Source organism: Gavia stellata, chromosome 1 (assembly GCF_030936135.1).
Source record: "Gavia stellata isolate bGavSte3 chromosome 1, bGavSte3.hap2, whole genome shotgun sequence".
Classification (NCBI taxonomy): Eukaryota; Metazoa; Chordata; class Aves; order Gaviiformes; family Gaviidae; genus Gavia; species Gavia stellata.
Window position 1 is genome coordinate 29,793,632 of NC_082594.1, and position 19,568 is coordinate 29,813,199.

Here is a 19,568-nt window from a genome sequence, read left to right on the forward strand (position 1 = left end):
CAGAGCAGAGGATGCAGGCCAAGGTCCTGTAGCACTGATTCCCGTCCCTAAAACGTGGCACCCCATTTCCAGCCACGTCTTGGTTGCCAGCGGCATCTGCCCCGAGCAGACACCCTGGGAAACTCCCCGTCCTCCTCTGCCACCGCCTTCACCAGGCACAGCAGTCTCCAGCACGGCAGGGACTAACTGAGGCACTTGCCAAAACGCCCAGCTGGCTGGAGGCACCCAGGTCGGGTGGCTAAAAGCAGCCCTCTTTCCTTGCTGGCTAAGGAAGAAGGGGGGAGAATGGAAGGGAGAAGAAAAAACATCTCACGAACGGCTGCGAGGGAGGAAGGGGGCACAGCTCCCCCCCCCCCCAAGGCACTCACTACCCTCCATCGCACCCCCCTCTCCCTCGTGCGCCCAGCCAGTAATGGCGGCCACGGCAGCAACGGGCAAAGGCAGGGCGGGGCCGGCCCTCGGCCCTTACCTAACGGCGGGCAGGGCTGGACCGGGCGCCTTATGTAAGGGCAGAGGCGGGGCCAGCACCGCTGTGGCGGCAGCAGCACCATGTCCTGGTACCGCAACGCCGTGTGGTTCGTGAAGGGGCTGCGGGAGTACACGAGGTAAGGGCGGCAGCTGCCCCCGGGGAGCGTGGGGCGGCTGCGGGCTGTGCGGCGGGGCGGGCGCCGCGGCCCGGCTGGGGGCGTTACTCTGCGTCCGCGGGCGTTTAACCATTTCGAGGTGGTGGGTTTTTTAATATTTTTAATCGAAGCGTCCCCACCCCTGCCAGGGCCCGCGAATTTCCACACCTTCTCTGTGAGAACTGCCCGGCGGTGCCGCCTGGGCCCGCCCCGCCCCGGGCCCTCTCGGGCGCCTGCCTTGGGGCAGCTGCAGTGCCGCAGCCGGGCCACCTCCTGAGTGACAAAGTTCGGGGCGTGTGGCTTGTGGCAGGGTGAACGCCTCGAGTTGTTGCCGTGTCGCTTACTGGGGTGTCACTGGCAGTTCGTGTGGCCTGTCCCACCAGGACAGAGTAATGGGGAGAGGGGGGTGTTGTGTGTGAGTGTGTGTTGTGCCTGATGGAAAAAAAAAAGTACGCTGAGCTGTGAGGGAAAAGTGGTTTTCAACCCTCCTCTGTGTTTTTTTTGGAAGTATTGTCTTTCAGTTTCTCACAGGTGTCTCTGATTTATTCAGGAGTGGCTATGAGTCTGCTTCCAAGCACTTCAATCCAGCCGATGTGGAGGTGAATGTGGCTGGAAGATCCTTTCTGGTCACCGGCGCGAACAGTGGCATTGGCAAGGCCACAGCCAAAGAGATAGCGAGGAGAGGTGAGCAGGGCTGTAATAAGGAGCTCTGAGGGGTTGTTGCAGAGAAGATGGAAGGAAGCAGGTTTGGCCTTCCAGCACAAACACAAAGACACAGCTCCCTGGCGTAAGGGATCAGGTGTGTTATTTTACAGGGCTGTTAGCGTGGGTTAGAGGTTTAAGCACAATCAGTACTGTGAAAGCTGGAATAACGAAACAAAATTAGTGGAGAGGATCTGCAAAGTGTTTCTTAAGTATACATTTACCAAAACTATCTGTGTTATAGTGGCATCTAAGGATGTTAGTGACAGATCAATGTCTGTTTAAGGCTGATTGGGTACAAGTAGCAGCCTGGCTGAATTTGAACTGTTTTGCAGAAGTCGCAAATGTATTGCATGATGAAAGAAAACAGTTGGCTTTGCTAAGCTGAGATGGGAGAGTATGAAAGTAGCAATGTAATTGTGCTTGATCTTAGCAATAACCTCGAGTTTGTGCCCTTTAACTGATTACATGCAACCATTTTTTCTGTTGCTCTCTGTAAGCAAGGAGATGTTATGAACTGGAACTAGCTACTCTAGAAGGATAAACATAATCCCGTTCAGACTTGACAAAATAATTCCTGTTGTGCAAGAGTGATAAGAGTTTTGGCATGTAGAATAAAAGGGAGGAGCTTGCAGCTCTTTGGTCTCTCTTTGCCTGCTGAGGTTTCATAACTACCTTATGAAGGAAAGTGGCGACTTGGTTAAATTAAACTAATTCAAAATTATTAGCATAAAAGAGCCTTTGGGTTAAAGATCCCCATCAGTGCCAGTATGTGATTGATTTCAGGTTCCCACTGCTGCCACTATGCCACATAGCCTTATGTAAGTATTGCCTTGTCTGGTGACTGTTTCACTTACAAACAGATACGCCTACCATGTTTTGCAAACTGTCAAGGTGACCAGATCTGCATAGGATCTGGTCACTATGTCTAGTATTTGGAGCCCAAAGAACAACCTTGGCCTCAGACTGCTTGTCTGATACCTTGTGTGGGTGTTGCTGTGCCGGTGGAGTTAAAATGACTTAACAGTGTCTTCCTGATCCCATCCTTGCATGTGTTGCTCTGAAACTCAATGTCAGCTGCTGGGGCTCTGGCTTCTAGCTGAATCTCTTCAAGTACACCATGATGAGAAAATAAGGCATTCAGAATCAGCAAAAGAATGACCAGGCTATGTTGGCTTTACCTTCAAGCATTTCAGATCTTTGTAAATAATGACAGTCTTGATGACAATTTCTTTAGCCTGAGTTCAGCTTTTCTCTGAATTGGTGTCTTATGGGTATCACAGATTTGAGCTTTTCTGTATGTCTTGTGACCTGCACTTCCAGTTTGATGCAGTCTTCTCATTGGTTAGTGTAATTTCTATGATTATCCTGGTTTTGGGAGTATCCCACTGCTGCCTGCAGTTGTGCGCTTGGTAAAAGTAACCCAGCCAACTCTGGCAGTGCAGTGGAGGAATCGGACCCTGTTAAAAAATTTCAGAAGAACCTTGAGGCTTGTTGCCTGCATCAGCTGCATGCCAAGTATGCTTGCTGTAGTGGTGCTCAGTGGAAAAACCTTTCTTGTAGACAGAAAATTTCATTATCAGGCTCCACGCTGGGCTGTGCAGTGTGTGACTGCTCTATCCCTATAGACATGGTGTCTTGCATTTGGATTCCGGGCACTAGAAGAGTGACCCGGCACCATTGTTTCTGTTATCAGTCCTTTGGGATTACATTGCTTGAGCCTTCTAGTGGTGGACTGCTAGCAACCCATAAAACACCTTTACAACAGGTAAAAGTAAAGAGTGCAGGTACTCTTGTAACTGAGATTAAGACATTACTTGTAATGATCAGAGAATACAAAGCATAAAAATAAAAAAGAATTGCGCCTACCTGTACTTCAGTCCTCTTTTTGAAGGTTCTTTTTAACGTGGCTAAGTTATGAGGTCACGATAAGTATCTAGGCCTTTGAGAGGAGCCTTGCCCTGCGTATTCCTTTCATAGAAAAGTTGATTGGAAGGGACCTCTAGAGGTCATCTTGTCCAGCATCCCACTAGAAGCAAGACTGTTGCCAACACTAGATCAAAACAGCCGTTGCTTTGTCTCACTGGATCTTGAAACCCACAAGGATGGAAATTATGCAGCCTCTTGGGACAGCCTGATCTATTCAGAAGAAAACTAATGAAAACTTTTGTTCTTAATGCCTGACCTGAGCCTCCTAAACAGCAGTTTGTGGCCATGATCCTTGTCATATCTTCCCCTGCTGAGAAGAATTGTGATATCTGGCATTTTTATCTCCTTTTCACAGAGCAATTCCAGTCACTTGTGATGTTCATGCCCTTTACTGAACTTTCTAAGGCATGTGCCAAAGGAAGCATTTACAATACAGATGCATTAGCTTCAATTTCCAGTGTAGCTCTGGTATTTTATCAACTCTAAACATGATGTGCAGACTTGACAGAAAATGGTTTGAGCAGACAGTACCTAGAGTGCAGTGGCCTTTTCCATATGTGCAACCTTGTGCAAGGACCCTGTTACAGCATGATACTTTCTCCTTCCTGCCTGCCTTCATAGGGACCAGAGCCAAGCAGAAATCTTCCAGCTTTCTTATTATATCCACTCTTCGTGTCCTAAACCTTTTGTTTGAAAGACCTTTACCTCAGTCATTTGACAGACCCTGTTGGTATTCTTGGTGTGTCCGGTCTGCCTGATGGTACTGCTGGGTCGGTGCCTTTTAGACACTGCTTTTTAGGGAATTTGTCCCTCAGAATGGCCCAAGGCTGGTGGAGCTGGGACTGCTATGGACTGCTATGGGCTGCTATGGCCCTAACCAGCTGCCAGCTCATCAGCAAGTGTCATGGGAGCCCTGAGAGCTCTACAGATCTGAGCTTCAGCAGCATTGATGAAAAGCCACCACTCAGCTCTTGGCAGCAGAGAAGTGGGACTGTTGGCTGTGCATAGCTCAGGAACATTCTGCCTGCTGGGAAGCTCCCGTGATATTTTGGTGACTATCTGACCAATCTTGCCACTGCTGCTAGCAGGCTATAGATTTGCTACAAACTGGAATGCAGTCACAAAAGGTTTTTTGTTTCATTTGGATTGTATCAAAAACTAACCTCAAACAAGAACTGCAAATTGCACATCACTTCCTGGCCCTCCCTCTCTCTTTGCTGATGCCTCCCCGAAACACAGTTAGTAATTAATTATCAAATGTGTTTCTTGTCGAAATCCACCAGGTGGCACGGTTCATCTGGTTTGCCGAAATAAGGAACGGGCTGAGGTCGCCAAAGGAGAAATAGTGGCAGAAACGGGCAATCAGGTGAGTTGTTTTTCAGTCTTTTGTTTACCCTTCAAAGTTTGTTAATATTAAAGATGTCAGAGGCCTTGAGATACTCTGTTTTGTCATTTTTGCTGTTCTGTTTTGAATAGTATTTTCATATGGACATGGAAACATGTAGTAGTTTATCATCCATATGAAGTAATTTAATTTCACTAGGTGATGTTTTTTGTGATTAGTAACATCACGAGCAGCATGCTGTTTTATTCAGTGTTTGTGGTCAATACGTTTTGTGATGTCCTACTTACTATTTCTAACTATGTGGCTGAGGCTTTTAAACGTTAATGCATTGCAACACTCTTGCAACAACACCTATGGTTTTACAGCATTGGAGTTGAAGGTTTTATGTGTCTGAATAACATGCTCTTGATTTGTTAAGGTTGGCTGCTCTGTGAAGTCCTGTGTGTCATCCTAGTCCCATGCTCTACATACTTTTCCATCTCCTTTTCTTATAATATCTCTTACTTACCTCCTCCCTTCTGTTACATGTTCTTTTTGCTTCTGCATATATCACTTAACAGTGACAGCTACAGGGGTATACTGTAGCTTTTGCTAATTACTCAAGAGGGTGTGCTTATGGAGAAGTGCAGTCGTCATCATTCTATCTCGGTGTACTGGTTTTGGCTGGCATAGAGTTCTTTTTTTTTCATAGCAGCTCCTATGGTGCTATGTTTTGGATTTGTGGCCAAAACAGTGTTGACAACCTATGTTTTAGCTATTGCTGAACAGTGCTTGCACAGCATCAAGGCCTTTTCTGGTTCTCATGCTTCCCTACCAGCGAGCAGGCTGGGGATGCACAAGAAGTTGGGAGGGGACACACTGGGACAGCTGATCCCAGCTGACCAAAGGGATATTCCATACCATATGATGTCATGCTCAGCAATAAAAGCTGGGGGAAGAAGGAGGAAGGGGGGACATGTGCAGTTATGGTGTTTGGCTTTCCAAATCACTGTTGCATGTGATGAAGCCATGTTTTCCTGGGGATTGCTAGACACCTGCCTGACAATGGGAGGTAGTGAATGAATTCCTTATTTTGCTTTGTTTGCACACAGACCTCTGCTTCACTTATTAAACTGTCTTTATCTCAACCCACCAGTTTTGTCTGTTTTACCCTTTGGATTCTCTTCCCCATCCCACTGGGAGGGGAATGAGTGAGTGGTTGTATGGGGCTTAACTGCCTACTGGGGTTAACCCACAACACTTGGATGGAGAGCTATCTTCATTTTAAATAGTGACTTGGCTCTTGAACAGAGTATTTTGATTCCAGTAATAGTTTTTCCTGTAGATCAAAAATTCTGAAGACTTTTTATGGTTAGAGATACCATATTGACTAAATTTCTGCTCTTGGTTTCAGCTCCCTAGTGTGACACAACCAGCATTACACTTCAGTTCTTTAATGGAGGTGAATGAGATCAGTCCTTATGTAGAAAGAAATACTTTCCAGCTGTCTGGAAACAGTGTAGCTGTGTAATCCCATGGCTATAGTAAGACTGGTGATTATCTGTGTTACCTCCTTTTCTAACTGCAGTCAGACAGCCTGGGAAGAGGGGTGAGTTTGATCTCTGAAGGTTCCTTCATGTTCTGTTTTCTGTCATTTGGTGAAACAAAACTTGATGCAAATAATGTTCTTCCTCTAAAAGCAGCACAATTACTGCATTCCCACTTCTTGGTAGGCTGCAAACCTGTAGTTTCTCTAGTCATGAAAGAGTATGAGGGCACTGCAGAACTTGTTTGTGACCCTGGGGACAGGGCACTTGTATAGAAAGCAGCATTCAGTGAAGTGTTAGACGAGCTGTACAAGAGGCTCTGTGGGACATGTGACTGCACTGGGAAGTCATTTTGATAAGGAGTCCACAGGAACATCCTTCTTTATAAGTACTCATTCAGAAGCAATCTGGGGAGATAATAAAATGCTTTATCTGCAACTTGACAAGCTGTATCCAGACTTAACTTGCTCTTCCTGATCATCTGGACAGAGATCCTGTTGTAGTATATGCCAAAGATTTTTTCCATCTTCCACAGCAACACATGCCGGAGTTCAGTGCTGAAATGGAGATATTATTTGGCAGGCATCTGCACCTAGACCTGGGAACTGGGAAGTTCTCCTAATCTGTTAAAGTAGATCTAGTCACAGAGATTAGGTCTCACTTTGAAAATGGCTTTGCTGCCATTGGGGACTTTTATAGGGAAAAGGCCTGTGGGTCCTTTTTCGAGCCGATGTGACAGTCCTCAGCAGGTAAGTGTTGATTTAGATGTTCTTCATTCTCTGAAAAAATCACTTTTAATATTGAACATCTGCCCAAAAAACTTCAGCTCTTCTGTTCCAGTAGATAATGGTAGTAGCTTTAAAAGTGGAAAGTTTTTAGAGAGGTATCCAGTTAGAAACAGTAGAGCAGTGTCAAATTTTTGATCAGAAATGAACATTACAGTGAGAAAATTCTGACCTAACTCAACTAAGGTGCTGAAATCCAATGGCTAGAAAGAAAGTCATGCATTTTTTATCTTCAGGGAAGCGGAATTATAGGCAGGGAATAATGCCTTATAATTTTCTCAGCTTCTTCACTTATCTCATTTGCTTGTATAATGAGTATTTAAAGAAACAACTTGGAAAGAGAGGAGGGCCTTTAATGATTATTTGTTGTTTTGCATGAGAACACATCCTCTGCATAATTATTTTAAAACTGCCTTTTCCTGGGATATGTCATAAGACTATCTGTGGTGTGTCTTTGAGACTAAGTGCTATCTAGGAGAAGAGTAGGAGTTGACGTGCCTTTTGTATGCTGATAAATGCCACTGTGCTTGTACTAAGTAGAGCGCAAATCTGCAAAAAGCAAGAGAATAGCCTGTAACAAACAGTAAAAGGTTTTTGATGTTTTGGAGAGAGGAAATATTTCTGGCTTTAGTGGTTTAGAAAATTATAACTTTGCTCTACATCAGGCTTTTCCTTTTTTTAACTCTATTGCATCCGCATTCCTAGCCATATTATTTCAAAACATTGCAAGACTGTTGTGACATGGGGTGGCTAACAAGGACTTAGCAGTTAATGCAGCAGTTAGCATGGAAGGGAGTGCAGAAGGCATCTGACACTCGGAGACAGCTGGAGTGGGTGCAGTGATGCACCTGAAAGCATGCTCTCCTGCCCTGGTTGGAGCGACTGCGCCTGGCATGTGGGAGGCTGGCCCCGACAGAGCTCCAAAGGAATGCTGTGGCAGATGTTGGGCTGCAGGGAGTGACTGGTACTCTTCCCTGAGCCTGGGGCAGAGCATGATGATGGCCTCATCTGTTGGGTTGTGCTGTGGTCAAGGTGCTGAGCTGCTAGGTGAAGCAACGGCAGGAGATGAGCAGGCTGCATCACCGCAGGGAACAGAAACAGGAGAATGACAGGGTCTTTGCACAGTAGAAGAGTACAAACCCCACATTGTGTGGAAGGAGGGACAGCTAGAAGCTATGCTCAAATAAGCGGTGGATAGAGACTCCTAAGATGGAGAGGAATGTAAGCTTGTGAATGCTGGCAGCGGAAGGCAGGCTCGTTCTCTCTGCCTGCAGATGTGCATTTATAGGATAGGTATAGTGCCATGGTAACAGATAAGGAAGAACAAGCTCTCTTAGGGGAGGTGTTGGAAACAGATGAGCCTGAACCGTTGTTGTCGGCACTGGGAGAAAGTGGTGGGTGATAATGCCTGGAGGCTCCCTCCTGTGGGGGATGGAGGCACCCATCTGCAGTCTTGGCTTGATGTGTTGAGAGGTTTGTCACTTGCTGGGGACCCAGATCTAGGGTGTTGTGGAGAGTCTGCTGAGGCTTGTCTGGACCTCAGACTAGTACCTCTTGTTGCCCAACCACATGGTCATTGATGACATTGTGAGGGGTGACCTTGAGTTCATCAAGAGTGCTTACAGAGGGTGAATGGTATGGGGGCCCAAGTAGTGCTTGGGTAGGAGCATATGCACCCTGCAGGTCAACACCTGAATGTGCAGCTGGTGTCACTTTGGCCTTTGTCACTGTCTTTGGCCTTTGTGACCTCTTTGACCTTCTCTGAGAAATGAGCATTGCTGAGCAGGAATGACAAAGTGGAGCAAGAGTATCTTTGCCAACAGGTTTGCTAAGTTAGTGAGGAGGGCTTTAAACAGTTTTCACTGGGGGATAGTGACCAAACCCAGAAGAGGACTGGAGTCATGGGGACAATGAGTATGTGTCTAGAGAACAGCAAAATGGAGAAGGCTCTCACAGCTTTCAAGTGAAAGCAACATGACTGGGAGCCCATCTTAGATGCCTGTACATGACTATACATAGCATAGGAAACAAATAGTAGTCCATGCCTGGTTGCAGAGCTGTGATCTTGCTGGAATTAGAGAGAGGTGGTTGGCATGACTAGAGTGCTGGAATGGATCTATACAGGCCCTTTTAGAAGGGCAAGCTGGGAAGATGAGGAGAAGTTGTGCTCTATAAAAAGGAATGGCTTGAATGCATGGAGCTTTGCTCTGAAATGGGTCACAAGCCAGTTGAGAGCTCATGGGTAAGGCACAGAGGTCAGATCAGTGTGGATGACATCATGATGGGTGTCTGCTACAGACTGCCTGATGGAGTAGAGGAAGTAGATGGAGCCTTTTTCAGAGGGCTAGGGGAGCATCGTGATCACAGGTCCTGGTACTCGTGGAGCACTTGAACCACCCTGATACCTGCTGGCAGCATGGCAGGGCATAAACAATCCAGGAGAATTCTGGAGAGCATCGAGGACAGTTTTTTTTGATAGGGGTGTTGGACAAGCCAGCTAGAGGTGATCTCTGCTCGACCTGCTGTGAATAGTAGCCTTGAATAGCTGCCTTGGTAGAAGTGGCCATGAGATTATGGAATTTAAGATCGAGACAGGTGAGAAGGTTGAGTAGTAGAATTACAATCTTTGGGCTTAGGAAAGCAGATTTTTGTCTTTTTTTTATGGACCTGGTTGGCAGGATCCCATGGGAGACAGCCATGGAGAGCAAAAGGCCTTGGGAAAGCTGGTTGGTCTTCAAGGTAAACCTCCTCAAAGTGGGAGGTACTTCCTGTTAACTGGAAAAAGGCAAACCATTCATCTTCAAAAAAGGCAAGCAGGATTTAAGGAACTACAGGCCAGTCAGCCTCACCTTGCTCCCCATGAAAGACAGTAAGGTGACTGGCAAAAAACAATGTGGATTTATCAAAGGCAAGTCTGGCCTGACCATCCTGATCGCTGCCTTTGGTGAGCCAGCAGTGTGCCCAGGTGGCCAAGAAGGCCAACAACATCCTGGCCTGTATCAGAAATAGCGTGGCCAGCAGGAGCAGGGAAGTGATAGTGCCCCTGTACTCAGCACTGCTGAGGCCGCACCTCGAATCCTGTGTTCAGTTTTGGGCCTCTCACTACAAGAAGGACATTGAGGTGCTGGAGCGTGTCCAGAGAAGGGTGACGGAGCTGGTGAGGGGTCTGGGGCACAAGTCTTATGAGGAGCGGCTGAGGGAACTGGGGTTGTTTAGTCTGGAGAAGAGGAGGCTGAGGGGAGACCTTATCACTCTCTACAATTACCTGAAAGGGGGTTGAAGAGAGGTGGGTGTTGGTCTCTTCTCCCAAGTGACGAGTGATAGGACAAGAGGAAATGGCCTCAAGTTGCACCAGGGGAGGTTTAGACTGGATGATCGGAAAAAATTCTTTACTGAGAGAGTGGTCAAACATTGGAACGGGCTGCCCAGGGAGGTGGTGGAATCACCATCACTGGAGGTGTTCAAAAAACGTGTAGATGTGGTGCTTCGGGACATGGTTTTTAGTGGGTATGGTGCTGTTGGGTTGATGGTTGGACTTGATGATCTTACAGGTCTTTTCCAACCTAAATGATTCTGTGATTCTGCCTATGGACAAGTGGAGAGGAGTACATGCCACTTTCCTTAACTTTGCCAAGGCTTTTTACATGATCTGCCGTAGTATCCTTGTAGCCAGTTTGGAGAGATGTGGTTTGAACTGATGGATGACAAGCTGGGTGGTAAACTGTCTGGAACATCTGGCTCAGAAAGTAGCAATCAACAGTATAAAGATGATCTGTTGATCATGATTAATAATGCCATGTTGGTGGCATCCCCCATGTATCAATACAGGGGCAAAAACTTTCTTTTAACATCTTGGACAATGGAGTGAAGTGCAATCTTTGTCAGGTTGCAGATGATCTCAAATGGAGGGGGTAGCTGGAGAGTAAGGCTGCTGTTCAGAGGGATTTAACAGGGGAGGAAATGGACTGACATGAACCTCATGAAGTTCACCAAGAGCAGATGCACAATCCTGCCCTGGGATGGAGTGACCCTATGGAACAGTACAGGCTGGGACTAGCTGGCTGGAAACCACCTTTTCAGAAAAGGACCTCCGGGTGACAAGTTGTCCCTGAGCAAGCAGTGTGCCCTGGGGCAAGGAAGGCCAACCATATCCCAGACTGTATGAACAGGAGTGTAGCCAGCAGGCTGAGGGAGGTGCATCTTCCTCTCTATTAAGCCTTTGTGAGACCACAGCAGGAGTCCTGTGCCCAGTTTTGAGCTCCCCAGGACAAGGAGGTCATCAATGTCCTGGAGCAAGTCCAGTGGAGGGCTGCCAAGGTGACTAGGGGGATGGGACACATGATGTGCAAGGAGAGGCTGAGAGGGCTGGTTTTGCTCAGTGTTAAGAAGAGAAGACTGAGATGGGTCTTAATGTAGTCTACAGCCATGTGATGGGAGGGTGTAGGGAAGGCAGTGCCATGCTCCTCTTGGAGGTCTGCAGTGAAAGGATGAGAGGCAACAGGGAAAAATGCTGACTAGGTAGTAAGAATATCTTTTTTTTTTTTTTTTTCTCACCATGAGGGTGATCAAACACCAGAGCAGGGTGCTCAGAGAGGCTGGGGAATCTCCATCTTTGGAGATAAAACTTCCCTGGACAACCTGATCTCAGTTACCTGCCTTGAGATGGGGGTGGGACCAGGTGGCCTCCAGAGGTCCCTTCCAACCTACATGGTTCTCTAATGTTGTGACCTTGAGCATTGCTTTGGAAAGTTGCTTTCAGCTAAAGAGGAAGCTGCTATATGAATTGTTTAAATAAAGTTTTGCAAGCCTTGCAATATTTTTCTAGTTCTCTGCTATGCCTGACTGTCTGTCGCATATATTTATATAAGTAGGGCTCTCTTTTAATAAATTCGGCATTAAAAAGCTATGGCTCAGAAGCAACTGAATCAAGTGACTAAGCATGTTTTGAGGACTAGAATTAGATTTCCCAGTTGTGCATGTTAACTTAAGTGTTTTAGCTGTGTTCTGGAGATAACATGTTTTCATGCTGCTTAAATATCTTTCCACCTAGACAGGCTTTAGCAGTGAGCAGGGCTCTTTACTGTCCCTGTTGATTGTAACTTACTTTTTTTCCTTTAGAATATCTTCTTGCATATTGTGGATATATCTAATCCCAAGGAAATCTGGAAGTTTGCTGAAAAATTCAAAAATGAACATAAATTAAATGTGTTGGTAAGTTTGCATACTTAAATCATGTGTCTGTCTTTGGAGTATGTAGCCTATGAATTTGTCCAACAGGTAGTCTAGATTTCACAGTTTGTCACAAAATTCTCTGCTTAATTTTCTCTAAATGTTTTTGCAGTAGTCTCCATGGTCTGTTTGCTCTTGTCCATTCTTGGTTCACATACAAAGACATGATCCAAAAAAGAGAGAAAAGCAGTGATATTTTTTTTTTTTAGCTGCATCTTTTGAGGTTCTTAACACACATTTTCTGTTTGACTTTCATTATTAATAACCTTGTCCCTTTTAAAGCTAGTCCTTCTTAAAGGAAGGTCTAGTTAGAGCAGCCTAAAACAGAGCCAGTGAGAGAGCAAGCAGTTAAGCAGCGTGGCTGGTAAGGGGTTCAGTACTTTTTCCCCTTTATTTAGCAGTGATGATTTGGTCTGTGAGCTGTGCTAAAACTGAGGCATCTGGAGCAGTTGTTTTGGTGCTTACTAGATGAGGAAATTCTGATAGAAATGGGAAAACAGCTTTTGAGGAGTAGCAGTGAATGAGCAGGAAGGTATGCAGGGGCAGATCTCTTTTGAGCTTTTCTTTCCCACCTCGAAGCTTCCTCTGAAGGGTAAGGCAGAGAAGGAAGTGTGTCTGAGGATGTGTTAGCTGCACACAGCTTGCAAGTTTCTGGCTGTTCATGAGGTTTTACCTTACAGTACATCGATGCTGTGTGGTGCAGCGCTGTTTTAACAATGTATGAGTCTGGTGGGGTATCTGGCAGGATTGCCAGGCAGAGAGAAAAGCTGGGGCCCCTACAACCAGGGCACAAAGTCAGTGTGAAGCACTGCTGGTTAGCTGTGCTCTTCTCAGGGCTAACTAGGATGCAGCAAGCTGCTGACCTGGCTAATCTGTCAAGTTTGGAGCAAATTCTTTTAATTTGCTGAGGGTAGGAGTTCCTGCATGTGCACAGCTTCCCATAGTGAATTTTCCCCTAATGGAGAATTCATCACCATGTAGTGTGGATGATGTGGGGTCAGTGAGGTCTCTCAGATGAGACTAATAAACTACACTGCATATTTGTGTTCTAATATCTGCTCTACAACTTGCATATTACTTTCTGTGAGAAAAGAGTTTAAAAACACTGAGTAAGGGACTAAGAGGACTGTTGGCTCTTAGTGTAATACATCTGTGGTGAGCCATTTGTCTGAAGATCCTTTAGTGAAAAACCTTTATGATCCGCGACAGAGTAGTGTGACTCGGAATAGCATGGTTTATTGAAACAGTTTGTAGCTCTGTGTTGCAGTGTCAGAAAACAGCAAACTAACATGGACTGCTTGTATGTGTGGTTTTGTTTGTAGATATTTGTGTAGATTATTTTTGTTTACGGGAGTTGTCTTACAGATCAACAATGCAGGATGTATGGTGAATAACAGAGAATTAACTGAAGATGGACTTGAAAAAAACTTTGCAACAAACACTTTGGGTGAGTATTAAAGTCTTAGTTCTGAAATATACTTATTTTGCTTAGAGAAGTGTGTTTTTACAGCTGGGTTCATGAGGTATGTATTTCTGCTCAAAGAGGGATCATACTATTGCTATGCCAGGGAAGGAGCAGGAAAGGAAAAGAAGAAATATTACAGCTTGTTTGGAGTGTCATTTAATTTCTCAATTTTTCTGTTGTTCTCATATCAGTGCCTTTATCATAGCATCAGTTGACAAAGCAGATAAGATTTAATTAAATTGATTCTGAAATTTGCTAAGAAACTTCGTTCCAAGCAGTGCTGCTAATGATACTCTCTTTGTAGTAAGTGCGCTCCTGTGGCTTGGATGGAGCTTGCAGCACGTTCAGATATTTAAAAAGACATTCAAATGTTTCAGTAGGCTTGAACAGCTCTGTTTGATGTGACAGAGGCACCGTGTAGGAAAGACTGTGCCATATATAGTGCCCTTAACACTCTCAAACAGATGCAATGTCTAGTCAAGTGATTGAGCAGTACTGGGTAAGTCTTAGGCACTCCACATGTATAAGGGGTGTATCCTATGAACTGTGTGGTGGAGGTATAAGAGGGACAAATTAAGGGAAGCAAATAAAGGGGGAAAGGGGAGATGTGGATGATCAGGGAAGACAACAAGCGAAGTGGAAGGTTCCCCCATAAAAGCCACGGAAAGGATGTGAGCAAACAGCCAGCCAGCAGAGAGAAGAGCTGTCTGCTACCACTGATAGCTGTAGGGCTGAAAGCTGCATCTTTTGCAATGAGAGATGTGGTGCTTGCATCAACCAACAGTCCTGGCGCTCTCTTTTCCCTCTGCCTCTATGCAGGTGGCTTTCCCAAGAGACTGTCTTTAATATATTCAGAAATGACACATTAAGGAGGAGCTGTGGTGCTTTGTTTCTGTGTTTTCCTACTGTTCATCAGTATTGGGGATGAGGAAGGGGGAAGCTTAGGCTATAAAGGTCGGGCATTTATAGAACTAATACAGCCTGGAAACAATTGTTGGGTTTTATTCTTAGCCTTTTTCCTGTGTTGCTTCCTTAACTCCTATTTACTTTTGAAAACTAACCTTTTAGGTAGAAATGTCTTGTGTTTAGCTGATATGGTGCATACAGCTTGTTTTATCTGCATTAAACTGACAATTAATTCAAGTATAAAGGCACAGATTCATTTTCTTCAAATTAATCTTCTGCTACCATTCTTCTGTTTCTCGTGGTCAATATTCAAAATGAATTTTATTTTGCCATGAAATTTCCCCTGGCTGCAGAAGTACAAGAACTTCTACCTTGAGAAATTTCTTCACCTTAAATTAGTTTAAGCCTCTTGTGCTCTTTCAAACAAAAACCCAGCAGTGCACGAAGCTGCAGTTCTTCCAGAGGGAAGCAGACTGAAACAAATACAACAGTCTGAACATGAAAGCATGTTTTGGTTTAGTTTTAAACATGGAGGAAAATAATTGCTGAGGAACTGTACTAGTGCATCACTTGAATTAGATTTTTATCACACAAGTAGAAGCAGTGAGTTCTGCTTTTCCAGCTGTAAGTCAGCCTCACTAGAGATATGCACCTGCACAGAGGAAGCTGAATTATGATTGTAGTGAACTGGGAAAATGCCTGTATTATCTTTTATGAATGTTTCATATAGATCTCCTTTATTCATTTGTCTATCACTTGCTGTATGACTGTATGAGAAGGTCAAGGAGGTGATTGCATATTTGAGCAGATAAGGTAAAACAGGTAAGTCATCCTCGTTGACCAACTTCTGCAGAGCTCAAACAAGGACAGGGTTGTTTGCTTAGGCTGGTTCTCTCTAAGCAACAATAAGGATTAAATTTTGAGGCTTTTAGAATGGAGTGGGACTTGGTTGAGCTGGAAGAGGCTGGCTGTGCAAGAGAAAGCTTCTGTACTTGCAGGTCAGATGCACATGAAGGACCAATGCTATCAACAGTGCAGATTTTTTTTCTTCCAAGTCAGAGATGGGGTAATAAATCGTATCTGCTGGAGTCATAGTAGGAAAAGGCTGTATGGAGAAATGCATGGCAGAGTAGATGCTGTGTTAAGTCATTTCCCTAAGCACTAGGTACCTTTGGGTGTGCTTTACTGTAGAGAAGTTATTTCTGTATTGGTAACTATCTGTGGTTATAGGTTCCCAGAGAAAAACTTGACTAAATTAGATATGGCTGGGTGTATAGGTTGGCTGTAAACTAGAATGTGGTCTGAGAGAACAAACTAAATTCCCCTCTCTGCCTCTCTCCCCAGAAAAGCTAAAGCCTGAAGGGTGACATGGGCTCAAGGCCCCTGTTTTGAAAATCTGCCGTTGTCCCCCTCATCAGCAGCATGGAAGCAATCACTCATGACTGCCTAATTTCTGCAGAAATAAGATGGAAATTTTTTTTTTTTTTTTTCCCAGATCTTCACATGCAGGGCATTCCTTCCATCTTTCTTTGACTGTTTCTACCCTGGATCTTAGCTTTGGTCTAGTAAAGGAGTGTGTAGGTTGTAACTGTCAAAGAATGCAAAACTGAACTATAACGTGCTTTAAATGCAGAGCAGAGTCTTTGAATTCAGTATCTGGTATCTGATTAAGATTTAAATAAGCTGTAGAATTGCTCATTTAGGTGTCTAAAATGCTGTGGAGCTTTTAAATCCAGGCAAGGAAAATTTTCCTCTTGACTGACTTGTTAGTCTGTTTTTGGATATTTTGCATAATGGTGGTTAGAGTTCATCTGACTCGTGAAACATACTTTATGTCCTGGTTAATGGCTGGATTCAATCTTAAGGGTCTCTTCCAAACTAAATGATTCTATGATTCTATTCTATGATCTTTTCTTGGACTTACGCATAAGTTCTCTGGTACATAAGATGAATATGTGCAAAAATAATACTGGTTAGAATAGAAAGACTAGAAATGTATTTTTAAACACATTAACAACAAAAAGAGAGCCAAGGAGAATCTCCATCCTTTACTGGATGCGGGGGGGAACATTGTCACAAAGGATGAGGAAAAGGCTGAGGTACTTAATGCCTTCTTTGCCTCAGCCTTTAATAGCCACACCAGGTATCCTCAGGGTATCCATCTCCCTGAACTGGAGGACAAGGATGGAGAGCAAAATAGTCTCCCCATGATCCAGGAGGAAGCAGTTAACGACCTGCTGTGCCACCTGGACACTCACAAGTCTATGGGGCCTGATGGCGTCCACCCAAGGGCACTGAGGGAGTTGGTGGAGGAGCTTGCCAAGCCACTCTCCATCATTCATCAACAGTCCTGGTTAATGGGGGGCGGTCACGGACGACTGGAGGCTTGCCAACGTGATGCCCATCTACAAGAAGGGCCGGAAGGAGGATCCGGGGAACTATAGGCCTGTCAGCCTGACCTCGGTGCCGGGGAAGATTATGGAGAGGTTCATCCTGAGGGCGCTCACAGGGCACGTGCAGGGATCAGGCCCAGCCAGCACGGGTTCATGAAAGGCAGGTCCTGCTTGACCAACCTGATCTCCTTCCATGACCAGGTGACCCGCCTAGTGGGTGAGGGAAAGGCTGTTGACGTTGACTACCTGGACTTTAGTAAAGCCTTCGACGCTGTCTCCCACAGTATTCTCCTGGAGAAGCTGGCGACTCGTGGCTTAGACAGGTGCACTCTTTGCTGGGTAAAAAACTGGCTGGATGGCCGAGCCCAGAGAGTTGTGGTGAATGGACTGAAATCCAGTTGGCGGCCGGTCACAAGCGGAGTCCCCCAGGGCTCAGTTTTGGGGCCGGTCTTGTTTAATATATTTATTGATGATCTCAATGAGGGGATCGAGTGCTCCCTCAGCAAGTTTGCAGATGACACCAAGTTGGGTGGGAGTGTTGATCTGCTGGAGGGTAGGAAGGCTCTGCAGAGGGATCTGGACAGGCTGGATCGATGGGCCGAGGCCAATTGTATGAGGTTTAATAAGGTCAAGTGCTGGGTCCTGTACTTGGGTCACAACAACCCCATGCAATGCTACAGGCTTGGGGAAGAGTGGCTGGAAAGCTGCCCCACAGAAAAGGACCTGGGCGTGCTGGTTGACAGCTGGCTGAATATGAGCCAGCAGTGTGCCCACGTGGCCAAGAAGGCCAACGGCATCCTGGCCTGTATCAGAAATAGTGTGGCCAGCAGGAGTAGGGAAGTGATAGTGCCCCTGTACTCGGCGCTGGTGAGGTTACACCTCGAATCCTGTGTTCAGTTTTGGGCCCCTCACTACAAGAAGGACATTGAGGTGCTGGAGCGTGTCCAGAGAAGGGTGACGGAGCTGGTGAGGGGTCTGGAGCACAAGTCTTATGAGGAGCGGCTGAGGGAAGTGGGGTTGTTCAGTCTGGAGAAGAGGAGGCTGAGGGGAGACCTTATCGCTCTCTACAATTACCTGCAAGGGGGTTGTGCTGAGGTGTGTGTCTGTCTCTTCTCCCAAGTGACGAGTGATAGGACAAGAGGAAATGGCCTCAAGTTGCGCCAGGAGACTATTAGATTGGATATTAGGAAAAATTCTTTCACTGAAAGGGTTGTTAGGCATTGGAACAGGCTGCCCAGGGAGGTGGTGGAGTCACCATCACTGGAGGTGTTCAAAAAATGTGTAGACGTGGCATTGCGGGACATGGTTTAGTGGGCATGGTGCTGTTGGGTTGATGGTTGGACTTGATGATCTTACAGGTCTTTTCCAACCTTAATGATTCTGTGATCTTTAAAATGGGGCTCAGGCACAGATGCTGCGTGGCTTGTTGTGGTTCTTTTGTTGCTCTCATATGAAATATCTTACCTTTTTTCCCTGCTAGATCCCCAAGGATTATTGCTCTGATTGCTGGAGCTCAGTGAAGGTGTAGAGAGCTGTGGAGCACTTAGACTGTAATGTGGGAGTACTAGCCAGACATGAGTCTGAAATGACACATTGCTGACTGAATCACGCCTTCAGCATAAAATTGAGCGTTGGCTTGGGGTAATGTGGGCTGATTTCCGGGGGAGGTGCTGATCCTGATAGGGAGATTTTATTTGTGTATCCTTTAGTTTGTGTGTTGTTGCCCTTACGTTTCCTCCTGTGGGCTGGCCTTGTACTTAGGGTTGTATCCGGGAGCCGGGCAACAACAAGCAATCATCTCTTCTGACGAGACTTGCAGACTTCTGAGTCAACACTACTTTTTTTTTTTAAATTTTATTTTATTTCACTTGTTTTAGTAAGATTCGCAACAAAGACTATTCAAACTGACACCATTCAGCCATTTTGAAAAAAAAAAAATGTCAGCATTGGTAGGCAAGTGGAGGCAACAGAAGCATGTTCTTATTGAAGCACTAGACATTTGGCTTAAACAGTCCTTGTTCCTCTATTTTATAGCCTGCCTCACTTTACTTTTACTCAACACATCTTCGTGCTTGACATGGAAAAATGGCATATATGTTGCATTTTTATTGCTACTTACCAGCCAGGGGGATGCTAAAACACACTCAGAGATAAATAAATGATGCTCCCAGTATGTATCTTTTCTTCAGTCTAATGTACTCTCATGTTTTAATAATATAGCCATATACATTTACTTTCTGTGCAAGAAGGGGTAGGGCCAGAGGAATGCTCAGGATGCTTTTCTACCTCAGTAGCAATACAGCCCACCTATGGCAAATTGCCTAACCTGTATGGATAATTGTCAGTCTCTTCCCTACGTAAACCATATCTAACTGGTGTTTCACACAAGCCAGTGTTGCCTGGTGGACTGTGTTCTGAACTACTTGGAAGTCAGGCAACTTGGATACCAGCTGTCAGCCTGCCATAAGGTCAGTGCCTGATCTTTGGCAAGACAACCTTACCTATGAAAAGGAGAATATGATACCAATTTTTTTTCTAAAGAGCTTTGAGACTTATGGATGAGAGGTGCTATGTGAAAGGATAAGGTTAAATATAATTGCAAATCAACTAGCTATACCGAAGCCTAGGTTCCCAGGACACAGAGGAACCCTTACTGAGCTGAGCT

The 19,568-nt window shown here is 45.4% G+C and overlaps 1 protein-coding gene across 2 annotated transcripts in view; it reads left to right on the plus strand.

Moving 5' to 3' along the window:
- The first annotated feature begins 549 nt into the window (after window positions 1-549).
- Window positions 550-19,568, plus strand: part of DHRS12 (dehydrogenase/reductase 12) — a 30,984-nt gene continuing 11,965 nt past the window's right edge. For both annotated transcript variants that reach the window (XM_059823548.1, XM_059823556.1), the window contains exons 1-5: window positions 550-605; window positions 1,174-1,307; window positions 4,538-4,620; window positions 12,029-12,121; window positions 13,505-13,586. In XM_059823548.1, coding sequence (XP_059679531.1) covers window positions 550-605; window positions 1,174-1,307; window positions 4,538-4,620; window positions 12,029-12,121; window positions 13,505-13,586 — 448 coding nt within the window. The remainder of the gene's footprint in view (window positions 606-1,173; window positions 1,308-4,537; window positions 4,621-12,028; window positions 12,122-13,504; window positions 13,587-19,568) is intronic.